Source organism: Cnephaeus nilssonii (genome assembly GCF_951640355.1).
Source record: "Cnephaeus nilssonii genome assembly, chromosome: 8".
NCBI lineage: Eukaryota > Metazoa > Chordata > Mammalia > Chiroptera > Vespertilionidae > Cnephaeus > Cnephaeus nilssonii.
In genome coordinates, this window is record NC_137079.1 from 81,383,067 (window position 1) to 81,403,312 (window position 20,246).

The window sequence follows — 20,246 nt, forward strand, 5'->3', positions numbered from 1 at the left end:
TTGCTGTCACGTGACAGTTCCCGGATGGCAGCGGGTCACTCCCAGGATCCTAAAGAACTCGCCGGAAGTCGTTCTGCCCCGCAGAGGCTAGACAGACCCAAGTCTTTTGGTTCCGGTGCGGGGGGGAATGTTCCATTCCCCTGAACGCCACAGGCGCAGGTTTCCTTCCCAGTTAGCTTCCCAGATTAAGAAGAAAAACGTGTTCCTGCGGAAGGCACTGAAAGGAAGAAGGTGGGCTGAAGTCTCAGTGCTGCTTTACTTTCCAACCTAGTCGGTTAGGCTCTCCCTCCCGGTCTTTGTCCCTGGCAGATCAGGGAGAAGAAGCTTCCAGCAAGTACTCGGGCCAGGGGTGGGAGGAGCAAGAGGGAGTGGGAGTAAGCGGCTCCGCCAGTGGAGGTAAACGAGTAAATGAGCGTGAGTGTTAGTTAGTACACCCAAAATCTAAACTAAGCCTTGGGATTCAAAAATGTTAATGCGCTCCACAAACTTAAACCAGTGCTGTTCTAAGTGGTAAAATGAAAGACGGGGAAGAGTCATGTGATAGCATGGTGGGTCACTTAGGGGAATATTAGGTATAGGAATGGATTTCTCAAAGATGTGGAATCCTATGAGCCTCAAAAGATGAATTAGAATTAGTTGGTGATGGAATTGGGAAAGGTAATCCAGAATAGGATTTGTATTGTAAACTATAATGTGAACTCTGTTTCAGGTGGGGGTGAACTCTGTTTCAGGTGGGGGTAGTTGCTGGCTCAATCCCCAGTTGAGTTCGATCCCCAGTAGGGGGCCTGCAGGAGGCAGTCCAGGGATGATTCTCTTTTATCATTGATGTTTCTATCTCTCTCTCCCTCTCTGGAATCAATAAAAAACTTTTTTTTAAAGGATGATTAAAGGGGTTCCCTCTGCCCCACCGCCGCCCAGGAGGCTGGTGGGGGAGGGAGGAGAATGATTAAAGGGAAAATAAGAACAGCTGTTGGGAGACCACTGCTGTTTTACAGGGATGGGGAAGCGGGGAAAATGCCCCTTTCTTTCCTTTAGTTCGTTTGGCTGGCCAAATCAAATTAACGGGAGGCAGATTGGCAAGAGAAAATCAAATTTAATATTATGTGCATGGGAACACCACATACATGAGAGACAGGGACCATGCATACCTGACAGATTCAGAGATAGAAAGGAGGATTGAGGTATATAAGACATCCTGAGCTAGGGATGAAATAAGGTGCCTTGGGGACTTCAAAAGGTCATTGCAGGATGATAAAAGAAGACATTCAGTAATTAGTTTGCCCTGACCTATACTAGATAGGTCAAAAGAAGTTATCTCTGATAATCTCTCATGAGCAAGGCCTCTGATTCAAATTCTTCAAGGTCAGTGATGGGCAACCTTTTGAGCTTGGTCTGTCAAACTTCGCCAAAAAACTGAGCATAACTCGGGTAGTGTGTCACTTTGAGGACAAAACATTATTTCGCAAATGTTTCATCCTCAGGAGCAGCAAATGTTTCAGCGGCCGCGTGTCATCAGAAATGGCTACGCGTGTCAGTGCTGACACGCGTGTTATAGGTTCACCATCACTGTTCTAGGTACTTGGGGGAAGAGGGCAGAATTTTCTCTTGAGCCTGAAGCTAAAATTGCCTTTACCTCAAAGTAATCTGCATACCACTGCTGCACATCTTGGGGTGGCCTGTTCTGGACTCTAACACAGGCCAAAGTGACTCATAAATAGCTCAGTGGTTGTAAGGATGAAGAGGAAGGTAACAATTACAGAAATATTTAAGTTAAAACTTTCTGGGTTTGTTGATCTTTTATGATTAATGCTCTTTATATCACGGATAATAAAGCTTTGCCTATGCCAAGGCCATGAAGAAAATTATGTTTTCTTCTAGATGCTTTATTATTTTACCATGTATATCCAGGTCTGATTTACCTCAAATTTTTGTGAAAGGTTGGAAGTTGAAATCAAGGTTTATTTCCCTCCCACACACACACATGGATATCCAATTGATTCTGTCTTATTAAAAAACACCATCATTAGCCATGTCCCACATTAAATTCATTTTAAATATTTTTTATTTCTCAACTAGAGGCCCAGTGCACGAAATTCATGCACTGCGGGGGGGAGGGGTCCTTCAGCCCAGCCTGTACCCTCTCCAATCTGGGACCCCTCAAGGGATGTCTGACTGCCCTCTCACAATCCAGGACTGCTGGCTCCCAACCACTTGCCTGCCTGCCTGATTGCCCATAACCACTTCTGCCAGCCAGCCTGATCACCCCCTAACCACTCCCCTGCCAGACTGATTGACACCTAACTGTTCCCCTGCCGGCCCAATTGCCCCTAACTGCCCACCCCTGCCGGCCTGGTCACCCCCAACTGCCCTCCCCTGCAGTCCTGGTCCCCCCCAACTGCCCTCCCCTGTAGGCCTGCCCCCCCCAACTGCCCTCCCCTGCAGGCCTGGGTCACCCCCCAACTGTCCTCTCCTACAGGCCTGGTCACCCCCAACTGTCCTCCCTTGCAGGCCTGGTTCCTCCCAACTGCCCTCCCCTGCTGGCCATCTTGTGGCAGCCATCTTATGTCCACATGAGGGCGGCCATATTATGTGTTGGGGTGACGGTCAATTTGCATATTACCTCTTTATTATATAGGATTACAGTTTATGTACAATATTATATTAGTTTCAGGTGTACAACTGAGTGATTAGACATAACTTACAAAATTATCATCCCAATAAATCTAGTACCCATCTGACACCATACATAGTGTCAATATTATTGACTATATTCCTTAGCTATACTCATACAGAGAACATTTTGACGATTGCTAGCGGGGAAGGGGCTTGGGGGGGATGCAAAAAGTGTGAGTGGATTAATAAGTACAAATTGATAGTTACAAAATAATCATAGGGATTATTGCTGCTTTTAAGATTCTCTAACTTCTTGGATTTTATTTATTTTTAATTAATAATCCCTATGATTATTTTGTAACTATCAATTTGTACTTATTAATCCACTCACATTTTTTGCCATCCCCCCCAAGCCCCTTTCCCGCTAGCAGTCGTCAAAATGTTCTCTGTATGAGTCAGTTTCTGTTCTGCTTGTTGGTTTATTTTGGGGCTTTTTAGAATTCACCTAGAAGTGAAATCATATGGCATGTCTTTCCCTACCTAACTTATTTCATTCAACACAATACCCTCTAGGTCCATCCCTGTTTTTGCAGATGGCAAGATTTCATTCTTTTTAATGGCTGATTCATATTCCGTTGTATATATGCACCACTTCTTCCTTATCCATTCACCTATTGATGAAAACTTAGTTTGCTTCCACATCTTGGCTATTGTAAATAATACTGCAGTAAACATATAGATGTACATGTCTATTCGATTTAGTGTTTGGGGTTTCTTTGGTTACATACCCAACAGTGGAATGGCTGGGTCATTTTTTGCCTTTGTTATAGCCTTTTTTAAAAAGTCTATTTTGTCTAAGTATTACTACACCAGCTTTTTTTCCCATTTCCAATTTCATGAAATATCTTCTTCCACGCCTTGACTGTCAGTCTGTATGTATGTTTTGATCTGACACAGCATATGTAGGCAGCATATGTAAGGGTCTTGTTTGTTATCCATTCAACCACTGTATGTCTTATGATTGGAGAATTTCATCTATTTGCATTTAAAATAATTGTTGATAGGTATGTATACTTTGCCATTTTATTATTTATATTTTTTTATCTTTTTTTCTGTTCTTCAAGAAGACCCTTTACCATTTCATATAATACTGATTGGGTGGTGATGAACTCCTTTAGCTTTTATGTCTGGGAAACTCTTTATCCTTTGATTCTAAATGATAGCTTTGCTGGTAGAGTAATCTTGGTTTTAGGTCCCTGCTTTTCATCACTTTGAATATTTCGTGACAATCCCTTGTGGCCTGCAAAGTTTCTGTTGAGAAGTCAGCTCACAGTCTTATGGGAGCTCCCTTGTAGGTAACTAACTGCTTTTCTCTTGCTGCTTTTAAGATTCTCACTTTGTCTTTAACTTCTTGGATTTTATTTATTTTTAATGAATTAAATTTTCTTTTGATGATAGAACTAGCAGGTTTTAATAGTAGATTAGATATGGTGTGTGAGACAAATAGAAGAGTCAAGAATGAGTCCAGGGTTTTGGGGAAATGATGTTTTGTTTTAATTTTTAAATATCTTTATTGTTGAAAGTATTACATATGTATCCCTTCCCCCCCACCCCCATTGACCATTTCTACACCGCCCCAATCCCAGGCCTTCACCAACCTATTGTCTCTGTCCATGGGTTATGCATATATGCATACAAATTCTTTGGTTGATCACTTCCCACCCACCTTCTTGCATTTTAAATATGATGTGACTTGGTGTGGGCCTCTTTGGGTTCATCGTTTTTGGGACTCTATGCTTCCTGGACTTATATGTCTATTTCCTTAACCAGGTTAGGGAAGCTTTTTATCATTATTTTTCCAAATAGGTTTTCAGTTTCTTGCTCTCTCTCTCTTCTCCTTCTGGTACCCCATAATGTGAATGTTGGTACACTTAAAGTTGTCCCAGAGGCTCCTTACAATATCCTCATTTTTAAAAAATTTTCTTTGTACTTTGTACAACTTTTATTAAGAGTGAACCAATATCAGTACTCATAAACTGTAAAACAATGGGGAACTGAAGTAAATAGTAGGAAACAGGGATCCTAAATAATAGACAAAACCCCTTAAATTTTCTTATTGCTTATATACATCAATGTGTAATATTTAAGCGTCACTGAACTCCTTATTAAGTAAACATTTTTTTCATATGCTGACTTCTCTTTATCTTTCTGTGCCTTTATCTTTTGGCTTTCAGCAATCCTACCTGAATAGCTTTATCTTCTGGTGCTATCTCCTGGGCTTCCTTTTTCCTTTAAAAAAAAAAAAAAAATATATATATATATATATATATATATATATATATATATATATATTCTACCTAATAAAACAAAAATATGCAAATTGACCGTACCTTCGCTACATCCATAAGCCATGCCCACCAGCCATGTCCACCAGCCACACCCACCAGCCAATCAGGAGCAAATATACACATTGAACCAGCAAAGATGGCGGGGGGAGGGGGCAGCACCTGCTGCCAGTGGGATCCAAGCCATGATGGTGGACTGGGGCAGGTGGTTAGCGCCGGCAGCCGGCTGACCAGGTCCCGGATAAGGGCTTCAAGTCGGCCGCCACCAGCAGAGGCTGACTCCAAGCCCCTATCAGGGATCACGGACCAGGGCAGGCAGCGTGGGTTAGCGCCCGCAGCCGCCTGCCCAGATCTGCCATCACGGATCACGGACCAGGGCAGTCGGCATGGGTTAGCGCCCGCAGTCACCTGACCAGGTCCCCAATAGGGACTTGGAGTCTAGCATAACAAAAAGAATATTCAGCAAAATCAGGAGACAAGGTTTCATAAGTTCTCCCCCAGGTCACCACTGTTCTCTTATACATTTTAATTATCCCAGACTTTGCCTGATGGGATTTGATTTGAATTATGCCTGATAGAGATTACATGGCATGAATTGTAGGCTCATTCTTTCTTTTTATGTTTGCCTGACTGAGAAAGGCCTTGGAATGAGAGAAGGAACTTTTATTTTCCTTTTTCATTCTATAGAGACTGAGGAATTACAGTTATATGAAGAAGTTAGTGAGAGAATGAAAGTCTCATGCTGTATTTTTCTGTAAGTTTTATCATATGGACTATCAAAAATTTGGTGGGATCCTTTTCAAGAGGTGTTACAAAAATTATGTTGGAATTAACATTCAAGAGTAAAAGGAGAGAAGTGAGTGGTAGGTAAAGGAAAGAACTTTGTCCTAGAAACCAAATAGAAGCCACATAAACCTTGATTCTTACTCATTGTGCTTTGGAGGTATTAAAGGATAATTTTTTAAAAAGGTATAATCATGACTCATAATCTGTATAGATAAAAGGCTAAGTGACTGACATTTGTCCATCCGTCCGACCAACCGGTAGATATGACGCACAGTGGAAATTTAAAAATAAACTTTGACTCGCACACGTGCCATACATATAAAGCTCTCGCTGGCGCTAATTTGAATGTTGCATTTGGTGGGAAAGTTCTTTTCAGAGGGGATATTTGTGCCACCATGCTATACGATTGGCCATAGTACAAATAAGTTTAAAGTACTGTAGTGTTTGGGGATGTTTCAGACAGTGGTCTCTTAAAACAAATATGAGATCAGAGGATTCTGCTTATAGTGAATGGTTAGTAAAACTTGGAGATGGCAAACTTGATAGCAGTTTTCATTTAGGAATGGATATTATTGAAATTCCCCATGAAATGATTTTTAATGGATCTATTATTAAAGCCACCTTTAAAAATAGTATATCTATAGATAATATTAAAAATATATCTAAACGTGCAATTCTTTGTTCAAAAAATGAGCACATTCAAAAATTAAATGAAGAAATTTTGGATATACTTGATGGAGATTTTCACACATATTTGAGTGATGACTCCATTGACTCAACAGATGATGCTGAAAAGGAAAATTTTCCTATTGAATTTCTTAATAGTATTACTCCTTCTGGAATGCCGTGTCATAAATTAAAATTGAAAGTGGGTGCAATCATCATGCTATTGAGAAATCTTAATAGTAAATGGGGTCTTTGTAATGGTACCAGATTTATTATCACAAGATTGCGACCTAACATTATCAAAGCTGAAATATTAACAGGATCTGCAGAGGGAGAGATTGTTCTGATTCCAAGAATTGATTTGTCCCCATCTGACATTGGCCACCCATTTAAATTAATTCGAAGATAGTTTCCCGTTATGCCAGCATTTGTGATGACTATTAATAAATCACAAGGACAAACTCTAGACAGAGTAGGAATATTCCTACCTGAACCCGTTTTTGGACATGGTCAGTTATATGTTGCTTTCTCTCTCTCTCTTTTTTTTTAAGTACTTTTTAAAAATATTTTATTGATTTTTTTACAGAGAAGAAGGGAGAGGGATAGAGAGTTAGAAACATCGATCAGCTGCCTCCTGCACACCTCCTATGGGGGATGTGCCCACAACCAAGGTACATGCCCTTGACCGGAATCGAATCTGGAATCTTTCAGTCCACAGGGCGACGCTCTATCCACTGAGCCAAACCAGTTACTGCTGTTGCTTTCTCTTGAGTTCAAAGAGCATGTTATGTTAAAGATAAAGTTGTAAATACTTTATCTCAAGGGAAATTAGTCAAGCACTCTGAAAGTGTTTTTACTCTTAATGTGATATACAGGGAGATATTAGAATAAGTTTAATCACTTTATCAGTCATTATTTGCATCAATGTTGTTTTTATATTACGAGTTTGTTATTGTTGTTATATCATTTTGTAATTGTTTAGTTATTAATAAAATGTATTATTTTCATATACATTGTACTCATTTCCTTTTATCTCTCACAATTTGATTATAGAGAAAGGGCAAATAGCAATATTAAAATATTTCATCTAATTAATTCCCTTTCAATGTGCACGAATTTCGTGCACTGGGCTACTAGTGAATAAATAATACCCTTATATATATTTTAAAAAAGACATAAAATCTATACTAATAAAAGGGTAATATGTTAATTAGACCAGATACACTGGACGTCATCCATACGTCCTTCCAGACAAAGCCGCAGTGGCTGCGAGGGCCGAGGGCTGGCAGCGTGGGAGGGGCGGTGGCACGGGCTGGTCCAGTGCCATGGCACCTTCCACAGAGGCGGCACAGGAGAGGGGGCTGCACAGTCCCGGTCCCAGTGATATGCCTCCACAGAGGCTGGACGGAGTACTGTGCCTCAACCTCCCACAGCCCCACCCCCAGCCGGCCTGGCCCCAGATCACCCCCACCCACCAGTGGGTGGGGTCAGCACTAAGAAGCGAGGGCCGAGGGCCTGCAGCAGCAGCAGGGTGATGGAAGCGGCACCTTCCTCTGATCAGCCCGATTGCCTCCTGCAGAGGGAGGCCAGACTGTGGTTTAGGCCCACTCCCAAGCTGTCAGTAGGACATCCCCTGAGGGCTCCTGAACTGTGAGAGGGGGCAGGCCGGGCTGAGGGACCCCACTCCAGTGCACAAATTTTCGTGCACCGGGCCTCTAGTGTGTGTGTGTGTGTGTGTATAAATATATATGTTTATATTGATTTCAGAGAGGAAGGGAAAGGAAGAGAGAGAAACATCAGTGATGAGAGAATCATTGATCAGCTGCCTCCTGCACAGCCCCCACTGGGTTGTGAAACTCGGGCATGTGCCCTGATTGGGAATTGAACCATGACTTCCTGGTTCCATAGGTCATTGCTCAACAACTGAGCCACACCAGCCGGGCAATTTTTCTTTTTAACCCTTTGCACTCGCTTTTTTCTCGATTCCTTTATTCTACTCGGGATTTAATTTTTTAAATACCCCAGATTTTACATATCACTGGGACCGGGACTGTGCAGCCCCCTCTCCTGTGCTGCCTCTGTGGAAGTACTTTGAGGGGCATCAGAGGATGATTTAGGTGGAAAGGGCTATGAGGGAACCTTCTTGGATGCTGGGTGGTACTTATACCAATAAGTTCAGATGTAAAATTTTATCAAGTTTTACACTTAAGATTTGTGTACTTTATGCTTCAATAAAATAGGAGGGAAAAATTAGAAAGAAAATCAAACAATCCATTTGAAATTTTTAAAAATGTGACATTTACAGTAGCATAAAAAATGTTAAGTACTGAAAAATAAATCTGACACAGCATTGCAAAATGTATACATTGAGACTTACAAAACATTGATTAGAGAAATTAAAGAACACTTAAATGGAGAGACACTTTATGTTCATGAGTCCAAAGACCAACTCATGTTGGTTCTTCCCAAATTGGTTTATAGATTCAACATGATCCCACGCAAAATTGAGGTTTTTTTCATTGTAGAAGTTGAAAGAAAAAAAATTCTGAAATTCAAATGAAAATGCCAAAAATTTAGAATAGCCAAATAAACTTTGTAAAAGAACAAATTTAGGTAACTAACACTATCTGATTTCAACACATCAACCTTTTGTATTGGCACAAAGATAGGCAAATCAATAGAACAGAGTCCATAAATAGACCCATACATGTATGGACAACTGATTTTCAACAGAAGTCCAAAGGTAATTCCAGGTAGAAAGGATACTCTTTTTAGACTTTTGGATATACAAAAGTAAGAAAGTGAACTTCAAACATGCCCTGCACCATACAAAAATTAACTCAAAATGGATCTTGGATCTAAATGTAAAACTCAAAACTATAAAACTTCTGGAGGAAAGAAAATTGCTGTGACCTTGGATTAAGTAAAGATTTCATAGACATGACACCAAAGCCAAGTCTTTGATGATCATAAAAGAAATTGATAAATTAGACTTTACCAAAATTTTAAAAGTTTTTATACTTTGAAAATATTTGCGAATCACATCTGACGAAGAGTTTGTGTAACGGAGTGAAATGCTTGGTCTCTCTGAGTCATTCCATCTTGTTTAAGTTCCCATGACCTTCAGGCTAACAGCTTCTGCTTTAGACATGCTAATCATTAGAGGAATTCTGCTTGGGGCTTGAGTTTTTACAACAACAGCTCTCCTATTTCCCCTTCCCTTAACATAAAAGGAGCCTGGACTCTGTACTTTCTTAGTATGGTTTTGAGGACTAGATGTCCCATCTTCTTGGTTGGTGCCTACATGATCAAGAAACCTCTCCTTATTCCAAATTGATGTTTTGAGTTTTAGCTTTTTGAAGTGTCAGGCACACAACTTAGAACCAGTAACACCTGTATCCAGGATTTATAGACTTCTCAAAACTCAGTAATAAAAAAACAACAGAATTTTTTAGATGGGCAAAAAAAATTTAACAGACACTTCATCAAAGAAGATATATGGATCAGAAAAGAAACACATGAAAAGGTACTCAAAATGATTAGTCATTAGATAAATGCAAATTAAGACTGACATGTTGGAGATATAAGGAGCAACTGAAAGAAGCATGCACTCCTGGTGGGAATGTAAAATGATATATCATGACACAGCCAGACCACTCCTAGGTATTTACCCAAGAGATATGAAAATACATGTCCATATAAAGATTTGTACAGAAATATTTATAGCAGCTTTAATCTAATAGCTGAAAATGAGAAACAATCGAAATGTCCCATCAACAAGTGAATAGAAAAACACAGTATATCCATGTAATGGGATATTACTCAGCAATAAAAGGAATGTACACTACAACATGGATGAATATCAAAATAATTATGATAGTGAAAGAAGCCAGATAAAAATAGTACATACTGCCCTGACTGGTTTGGCTCAGTGGATAGAGCATTGGCCTGCAGACTGAAGGGTCCCAGGTTCGATTCCTGTCATGGGTATGTACCTTGGTTGTGGGCACATCCCAGTAAGGGGTGTGCAGGAGGCAGCTGATCGATGTTTCTCTCCCATTGATGTTTCTAACTCTCTATCCCTCTCCCTTCCTCTCTGTAAAAAAATCAATAAAATATATATTTTTAAAATAGTACATACTATTTAATTCCATGTACATAAAATCCTAGAAGACGCAGACTAATACATAGTGACAGAAAGCAGATCAGTGGTTGTCTGAGGGGTGGAATGGGCCAAGAGCAGGGAGGAACAGCAAGAAGAGAGTGGTTAAAAGGGGCACAAGGAAACTTTTAGGGTAAGACTCACCAAATATATGGATAGCTTCACTACTTGAGTATAGTGATTTCATGGGTTTGTACTCTTTAAAAATGTGTAGTTTATTGTATGTCAATTATAGCTCTATAAAGACATTTTTAAAACTAGTTCAATGCTGAGTAAAAGTTGATAATCATCAGCATACAGATAGTATTTAGCAATATGAGAACATGAGCATGAAAATAGGCAAAGAGAATTTACCTAATAAAAGAGTAACATGCTAATTGACCATACCTTTGTGACACCCACCAGCCAATCAGAAGTGAGTATGCAAATTAACCCAGCAAAGATGGCAGGTTAATTGCATATGCAGGCGCTGAGCAGCCAGGGGCAGGGCGGGATGCAGGCATTCCGCACCACCCCAGCCGCTCCGGGCCTCTGGGTGTGGGAAGGCAGAAAGGCGGCTCCGGGCCGGAGCGGAAAGGCTGCTCCAGCCAGAGCGAAGGCAGTGCTGGCAGCCAGGGGAGGGAAGGCCCATTCTTGCATGAATCTTCATGCATCGGGCCTCTAGTCCTATATAATAAAAGGCTAATATGCAAATTGTCCCCTCGACCAAAGTTCAACCAGAGAGTGGGGCCGGCCAGACCCCATCCATGCACAAATTCATGCACCGGGCCTCTAGTATGTAGTATAGTTACATATTTAATGAGTATTGAGTGCCTACTATGTACAGATATTACACTTGGGACTGAGGGCACTAAAATGAGTACAACATTTGCTCTTTATAATCTAGTTTTGGAATGACACATATCAGCAGGCAATTATTTACTGTCATATATGCCCAAATGGGAGAAATTATAAGGGCTCATGACAGCAGTGGCAAGGTTTTAAGAGCTCAGAGAAAGCTCTCTGAGGAAGTAATGTCTAAGCCAGTGATGGGCAACCTTTTGAGCTTGGTGTGTCAAACTTCTCCAAAAAACTGAGCATAACTCGGGTAGTGTGTCACTTTGAGGAAAAAACATTATTTCGCGATATTTATAGTTTAAATAACATAATTGTATAATTGTTATATGTAATTGTATTTAATAAACCAAAAACTAAATATTTAACTTACCTGCTTAGTGACTTCTTTGTTCATCCGTCAGTCGGTTTCTGTTGGCCTTGATATTATTTAGCTTGTGTGGGGTGCCGTGAACTAAGATAAGTGAAGGGGAGGGGGAATTCTTTAACTAACCTGCCTATTAGTGACTTTTTTGTTGCTGAATTTCATTGGCTAAATCTTCAATTGAAGGTTGGTATTTTGTACACTTCAGGCCCAAGCAAGTGCTACTAACTTCATCTGTCAATCTGTTTCTTTTGTTGGTTTTGATATTATTTAATGCTGAGAATAAGGCCTCACAAAAGTATGTAGAGGGAAAAATTGTGAGTAAAGCCATTGCTATATTTTTCAGGGTGCTAAAAGTGTCTGGTAGTCGGTTCCAGGCACTCCAAATTTCCTGTTCGTAGTGGCACTCCTCTTGATTCTCCAAGTGGCACCTTTCCAGATTCTCAAGCTTTGACCTCAAGTCGACAAACACCTGAGCCCAGATACTGTCTTGAAATTCTGCAAGTTGCATCTCCAAATCATCAATTTGCATCCATTGGAAACCATTTAATTCCAAATTACTGTAGACTACTACATCAGGATACTTAATTATTTTCATGGTCTGTTCTAGACTTCTAAATTGACTAAATCTATCACTAAACTGGTCAAGTAAGGAGTCGAAAACTTGCTGGTACTTCATATGCAAGAGTTCCATTTCATTTTGTACAGCTGCACTGGCCTTCTCAAAATACTTTGTTACTCGAGGAAAATACTTATAAGTTTTAGTTTCTACATCTCGCTTGAAAATTTTAACTTTACTTTCAACAGCTTTTATGTATCCAAACATAACGTCAATACTTTTGCCAAAACCTTGTAACTTTAAGTTCAGTTCATTAATATGAACAGAGAGATCTGTAACAAACATCAGGGTGTTGACCCATTTATCATCATTAAGCTGAGGAAAGTTTCCCAGATCCTTATCGTCAAAAAATACCTTAATTTCTTCAAAGCACTCCACAAAGCACTCAAGAACTTTGCCTCGGCTCAGCCATCTTACGTTATCGTACATCAGCAGTCCACTGTAGGTGGAATCAACCTCCAGTAAAAGTGCCGAAAATTCTCACTTGTGAAGGGGGCGAGCAGCTATTAAATTAACTATTTTTGTAACAACTGACATTAAGTCGTTTAAATCAGTGAATCCTGCCTTGGCACATAAAGCCTCCTGATGGATAATACAATGAAAAGACACAATCGGATGTCCAATAGCTTCTGTAAACAATTTGACAAATCCGACTTTTTCCCCCACCATATTTGGTGCCCCATCTGTCGTCACTGACACAACTTTAGAGATATCAATGCTTAGGTCACGAAATGTTTGTATAACAACCTTACATATTTCGCTTCCTGATTTACTTGTTGACACTGATACTAACTTTATCAACTCTTCTCTCATTGTGAGACCATCAGAATATCGACCAATAATGGCCAACTGAGCATGTGATGTGACATCAGTAGTTTCATCAAGAGAGATCGAAAAATATTTACACTTCCTTATGTCTCTCTTTAATTGATGTTGTATGTTTGTGTTCAGTCTCATTATTCGGTCTTTTATGATATTTCTACTGAGTGGTAACTCAGATATTCTCTTAATAATTGCATCTTTATTCTGCATATCGTGAAATAGAACTGGTGCACATCTTAGGAGAGTTTCTTTAATAAATTCTCCCTCACTGAGCGCTTTTCCATGCTGAGCTATAGAGTGAGCAATGCTCAAACTTGCAGATGTTAAATTTGTAGAGCCTTTCATAAATTTAAGGATGGAATTAGATTGGCTCTTATAAAGGTGTAGCTGCCTGGAAATGTATTCCTTCCTTTCATCCTCACTTTTTTCCAAGAGCTGGGAATGATTAGTTTCAAAATGTCTATTTATATTCCACGTTCTGCTTACTACTGTTTCAGTACATAGAACGCAAAATGATCTGCCATTTTTTTCTATAAAGCCATACATCTCAGTCATTTCTCTTGAAAGGGTCAGCCACTGCTACTACTACTTCCTTTACTTAACCTTAGTTTTTTATTTTTTGGGTTCTCCATCAGGGGGGCAGTGACAGAAGATAGTATTATAGATAGCTTGTTAGGCCTGCAGGCAATTAGGGGTTAACTAGCCTAACCACAAAATGGTGCATATAACTGTCTTTTAGGAAAGGGCAGGGTTAATAAGCAGAAATAGGGGTTAATAAGGATGCAAAACAGTAATAGTGGTGAAATGGAGTCTGCACTATGGAGCAAGATGGTGTTCCTTATGTGAATTAAAATGGCTGCCGCTATTTCTAATGGCGGGAAACAGCACCCATAGCATGCCACAAACCCTCGCCTCTCCCAGCCTCCCCCTCACTTATCTCAGTAATGATGGATTAGAAATCCATGACACCCCAGAACAGTAGATAATGGTTGCTGTGGTTAACTGTTATTTGGTTACTGGTAATGGCAGGGCCCCCAGAGATGCGTCCCCCGCTGCGTTCCGTTGCTCCCTGCTCTGCTGGCGGAAGTCCCAGAACTAGACACTCTGTGCCGGACTTCTGTTGTTTTAGCCTATAGACCTCCGGCACAGAGTGTCTAATAGGGGAAGATGAAACATTTGCGACTAGAGTCTTGGAGTTAGAGTCTAACTCCAAGACTCTAGTCGCAAATGTTTCATCCTCAGGAGTAGCAAATGTTTCATCCTCGGCGACTAGAGTCTTGGAGTTACAGTCTAACTCCAAGACTCTAGTCGCAAATGTTTCATCCTTGGAGTCTAACTCCAAGACTCTAGTCGCAAATGTTTCATCCTCGGCATGCGGCCGCCTCAGCGGCCGCGTGTCATCAGAAATGGTTACGCGTGTCAGTGCTGACACGCGTGTCATAGGTTCGCCATCACTGGTCTAAGCTGAGGCCTGAGGAACAGGTAGGAGTTAGCCAAATAGAATGAAATAAACTGTGCCAAGCAGAGTAACAGCAAACTCAGAGGTCTGGAAAATAGAGCACAGGCAGTTGAGAATTATAGCCTTAGAGCTGTTCATTTGCATAAACTGATTCAAACCCTATAATTTGGTATTCTAATTTTGTGCTTTTCCTAAATAAGTCCCCCTTACCCACCCAACCAACAAATTGTGTAAATTCAGGTCCCAAAAATCTGGATTTGCCCTTACAGAGGAGATTGATCATTCTTTTTAGGCAGCAAAGAATCTTAAGTCCCCTTCAATGTTGGGGGGAAATTCCCTCAATTTTAGTTCTCACTGCAGCAGCATCTTCTATAGAAGCTAAAAAGCCAAACTAGTTGAGAAGTTGAACTCTCTTTCTCAACTTCCCTTGGAGTTAAAGGCCTGGACACTTGACCTAGATTCTGCCAATCACATAAATTAGTAGCTAATTGACACAATGCATCAAAAATGACTGTGGTTAATTCTCTCTATATAAAAATAAAATTTCTGTTGCAGTAGAGAAAGAGGTACAAAACTCAGTATTCATTTATTTATTTTTAAAGAATAGTTTATTGGTTTTTTAGAGAGGGAGAAGAAACATTGATGTGAGAGCAGAACATCGATCAGCTGCCTCTTGCATGCCCCCCCCCCCCCCCGACTGGGAATCAAACCCCAAACCTGGGCATGTGTTCTGACCTAGAATCAAACCAGCAACCTCTCCGTGCACAGGATGAAGCCCAACCAACTGAGTCACACTGGCCAGGGCCAAAAGTCAGTATTTAATGCTTGACAAGAGTGGCTACAATTTCCTTACCAGACCAGTTGTGCAGTATAGTTTTGCAATTGATTCTAGCTTTGTGACTCATATTGACCCTGATTCTCTAGTCCTCTTGTCTATTCTGTGAGCTATACAGTATTCTAATGAAATCTTTTATGCTGAAAACCAGAATCCATCACTATCCTATCTAATAAAGAGGGGATATGCTAATTGACCCTCACGCCGTCACAAAAGATGGTGGTGCCCACAGCCAATAAGGAGGGAATATGCTAATAGACTGCCCCGCCCATAGCCAATAAGGGGGGAATATGCTAACTGACTGCCACACCCTCAAATATGGCAGCACCCAGTCCCCTCGGCCCCACTGGAGCGGCAGGCGCACAGCAAGGCTGGGCCTGCCCCAGGTGGGCCCGGCCACTCCGCGCACCTGCCTCTGGAGTCCCCCAGTCCCCTCAGCCCCCCAGCCGTCCAGGGCCGGCCCGAGGCGCAGGCAAGCCTCGGATGGCAGCTGCCCAGCCGCCCAGGGCTGGCCTGAGGCACTGGCAAGCCCCAGATGGTGGCTGCCCAGCTGCCCAGGGCTGCCCAAGGCTCAGGTATCCAGGGCCAGCCAAGGCTTGTGCTGCCGGCAGGGGCAGCAGCAGAGGTGTGATGGGGCGTTGCCTTCACCTGATTGCCGGGTCACCTCCCGCCCCTGAGTGTTCCCGGACTGTGAGAGGGGGCAGGCCGTGCTGAGGGCTGAATTTTCATGCACCAGGCCTCTAGTTGTTAATGACCAAAAACCTGGTAGTATAATAAGCCAGGTGGAAGAGGCAGAATGGAAGGCACTAAGGATGCAATGCTGGGAAAACGGGGACCCTGAGACAGGGCATCAAATTTACACCATCAAGTAGTGTATTCTAAAGCTGAGAATCCTTGGAAAGTATTCTTCCTAGTGCTCATACTAGATAGATGTGGTTGTGGAGGACAATAAACTAGGGAGCCATGGCTAATTTGAAAAAGAGGACTTGCACATCACCTTGATGATCCTAGTCATGAAAATGGATCAAGTAATTGAGCCTTTGGCTGATCTCTCTTTGGGAAATACATGTTTCCCATAGGCATGAACATTTTTGAAAGTGTACCAGTATATATAGAAGAATGATGTGTATGGGTGATAATAGGTTGTATCATTCCACCCTTATTCCTTATGATGGAGCCCCAATTTTGTTTGCTGTCCATATTCCCAACACATGACTAAGTCATTTATGATAATCCAGTTTCCTTGGCCAGCGATTGGTTTAAGGGGTATAAGACCAATCTAGCCAATAAACGGTGAAGAGATGGCTGCTCAGGGTGTTCTGGGAACGGCACTCCTATTGCATTGAGGAGAATAGACTGGAGGGGACAAAGTGAAGCAAAGAGAATGAGAAGAACAATGACCATTCAATAAAATTAAAGGGAGCTCCAACCTTTGAAAATGTCTCTCGAGAAACCCAAGAGGAACACAGTTATGAAGGCAGGAGGAGGACAGGAAAGAGTTGGGTACTAAAGTGAAGACAATAGAGAGTTTCAAGAAGAGTGAGTTATAAAGGTTGTCAAATGCTAGAGAGATCAAGGAAGAGGAGGACAGAAATCTGCCAATATGGAAATTGATTACTAATTAGAGATCTTTTCAACAGTAATTTCAGGGTAATAGGAAGGGCAAATGCAATATTAAAGAGGGTTAAAGAATGAATGGAAAGTGAGGAAAGCAGCAGGATTATAGATTAAGGATAGTGACAGTAACATCACAAGTGCTTCTCCTTAATAAATACATATTGAATCAATGATTTGATGTTCAAAGGCCAAGTACTGAATGAGAGCTATACCCCTATTCAGGAGTTCAGTATGATGCATCATGTTAAAGGATGCATGCCTAGAGAGAGTTCCAGGGGAGGAAAAACTTTGCTCACCCTTCTTAGTGTCACAAACTGGGCCTAAAAATCAAATTGATAAAAACAGATTAAAGATGAAAAGCATGCAAATTTATTTAATACAAGTTTTATGTGACATGGGAGCCTTCATAAGGAAATGAAGACTCAAAGAAATGGTTAAGCATGAGTGTTTTTATACTAAGTTTTATGAAGAGTGGAAAGTTGTAGGGAAAAAGAAGAAAAGGGCATGAGCGAAGGGTAGTAAACTGGGGAAACTCAGAAAGGCTTGTTCATTGAGATCCTTCTCAGCGTCTCTCCATCTTCAGAGATAAGAATGCTCCTTTCCAAATGATATTTTGGAAGAATATTAACTGACATGAGAAAATCCGTAAGTGAAAGTAACTTCTGGATATAGAGGTATAGGATTGAAATTGTAATTTTCCTACATTTTCTGTTTCTCGTATTCTGTTCTGTTAATCAATTAACATCTAATTTCTAACTAGAAATTGGGAAACTTGTTTTTAAAATTATGTTGAATATTATTGCTGAGAACATTTTATTGTTTTCTAATTTCTGGAGCTTTGTAATTCATTGTGTGATGTCTGGAAACTGCCATTTGGCATGGCTGAAAGGAAAAATGAGAGGATGACATTCTGCAATTCTGACTAATGGAGTTTGTTACGTAAGCATTTACTAACACTATAAATACTAGCAACATTTTCTGTATACTTGTTCTAAAGAAACTTTTGCTTGAAAACACGAGAATTTTTATATGATTTATTTAATAATAAACCAATTGCAGATACAAAAATGTTTAGAGGATTCCAAAATTTAAATTTTTGTTTAAATACAAAGTCACTCTGTAATATGAAAACATATAACATTAGACCTCTAAAGAAAATTTTTTCATCTACAAAAATTTATCTTTCCTATACTAGAAAATATGCAGAAAACAATTTTTCTTGTGAAATTAAATGTACATTATTTACAGTTGAAAAGTAATCTGAATTTATTTCAAAAACGTGGTTATACATATATATATATTATCTTTGTATGCAATTCCCCCCCTACTCATTTTTAAAAAGATCCAAAATATAAAGCAATTGTGCTTTTATAGCAACTGACCAATCAAACAGATTAACCCAAGGCTTGGTTGTTTTCTGAGCCTTTAAGAAAGAGTCTAGACTCTCTCAGAACAGCAGTGTGTCAGCACTTAGCAATGTATGTTTACTAATGGGCCACAGTGCACAGGGGCCTAAAGAATTAATGAAGAATTCAGGTTCATAGCAATCTTACAGATAGTAGAAATTTTAATTTTTAGGGCAATTTTTCTGCAATATTTTTGCTATACTTACATTAGGAAATAAGCTGATGTTTTAATTGATATAATTCTAAAATATGAGTTGGAATCATAAATTTAGAACTATAAAGGAAATTGAAGATCATCTAGTCTAATCCAAATGTACTCCTTACTTTCATGAGAGAACTGAAGCCCAGGAAGAACAGTGGCTTGCCCAAGGTTACAAAACTAGTGAGGAGAGCCACTCTGAGATGGATGCTTTCATACTACCCTGCTTCTGAAACAGGTTCAGCCATCATCATGGGCATATTTCAATTTTAATGTTATATTTTACATTCATAGTTCAATATACTGTGCAGCCAACTAAAAGTCAATCTAGTGAAATCATAATTTTAACAAAGCATAAAATAAGTGTCTTGCAGTTGAAAGAGTCAAGACTTAACTTACACAAGTGGAATGAAAATAGTTCCTATATAAGTTTCCTGTTGCCTTCTATTTAAGTACTGTATTTACAACAGAATCAGAAAAGATCAGACATTGTAAAATTTTAAAAGCAACTTTAAAAATGCTTAAGATATAGCAACTGAAAAAAAAATCTCAAAAGAATGTCTTCATAGTATAAAATGCCTGTTCCTTCACAACTGAATTCTGAAACATTTGGCGAACAAAGAGAAACACTTTGGTTTTCCTCCCTCATCTAACAAAGTCAAGACTAACTCTTAATTATTTTTAAAAACTACAAAAAGGAACATCTTTATAATTTTGTCTTAGAATCAGATAGTTTGCATTCAATTGGAAATGTTAAATTAAAAAAACAATCATTCATAATTCTTTTGGAATTTTAATTAAAAAGAGTTGGGTTCCAGCAGTTCATTTTGTTTCATAGCTACCTGAGAAGTAAGTCCATTGGAATTGGAAACCACCATCACGTAAGGCTGTGGCTGTTGCTCGGTTTCCTCAGTGTCTTCTTTCAAATCATCTTCGACCTCCTTTTTCTCTACTTCCTGGGTAAGAGTTTTTGTGTCCTGAGCTTTGATAACTGAAGTGATTACAGTGCCAGGTGGGTGGGCAACCAGCTGTGAACTGCGAGGAGAAAATGTCACCACAGGTGTAGTAGCACTGAAGGATGGAGATGAAGCCACGCTGACGGTTCCATTGCAAATGGACTGGACATTACTAGTAAGAACCTGCTGTACATGGGCAGGACTCAAGACAATGGAAGGAGGAGAGCCCGGCTTCTGAGACTGTAACACAACATTTTCTTTCAGTACTGTCATGGGCTGTGATGATGGAATGGCTTGTAAAATAAATTTCTGAGACCCAGCACCTGACGATGGATCTGTGCTGGCTATAACTGTTGTGATTGGCACTGTCTGGAGTGTTACTGTATGCAAATGCTGATTCCCAGGAGACACGACCACTGGAACTTGGGTTGGAGCCTGTATAGTCCTATAGAGATTAAGGAATAAAAGTGAGAAAATCACCATATTCTACATCATTTAAAACATTAACATTGACAAGTTATTTTGACAAAATAAGAGTTATGTATTCCAAATGCTACATCCCA

At 40.2% G+C, this 20,246-nt stretch overlaps 1 protein-coding gene across 4 annotated transcripts in view; it reads right to left on the minus strand.

Annotated features, from left to right (window-relative positions):
• Nucleotides 1–17,905: 17,905 nt before the first annotated feature.
• Nucleotides 17,906–20,246, minus strand: part of ELF1 (E74 like ETS transcription factor 1) — a 119,200-nt gene continuing 116,859 nt past the window's right edge. For all 4 annotated transcript variants that reach the window (XM_079779204.1, XM_079779201.1, XM_079779202.1 and 1 more), the window contains exon 9: nucleotides 17,906–20,128. In XM_079779204.1, the coding sequence (XP_079635330.1) occupies nucleotides 19,525–20,128 (604 nt within the window). In that variant the 3' untranslated portion in view covers nucleotides 17,906–19,524. The remainder of the gene's footprint in view (nucleotides 20,129–20,246) is intronic.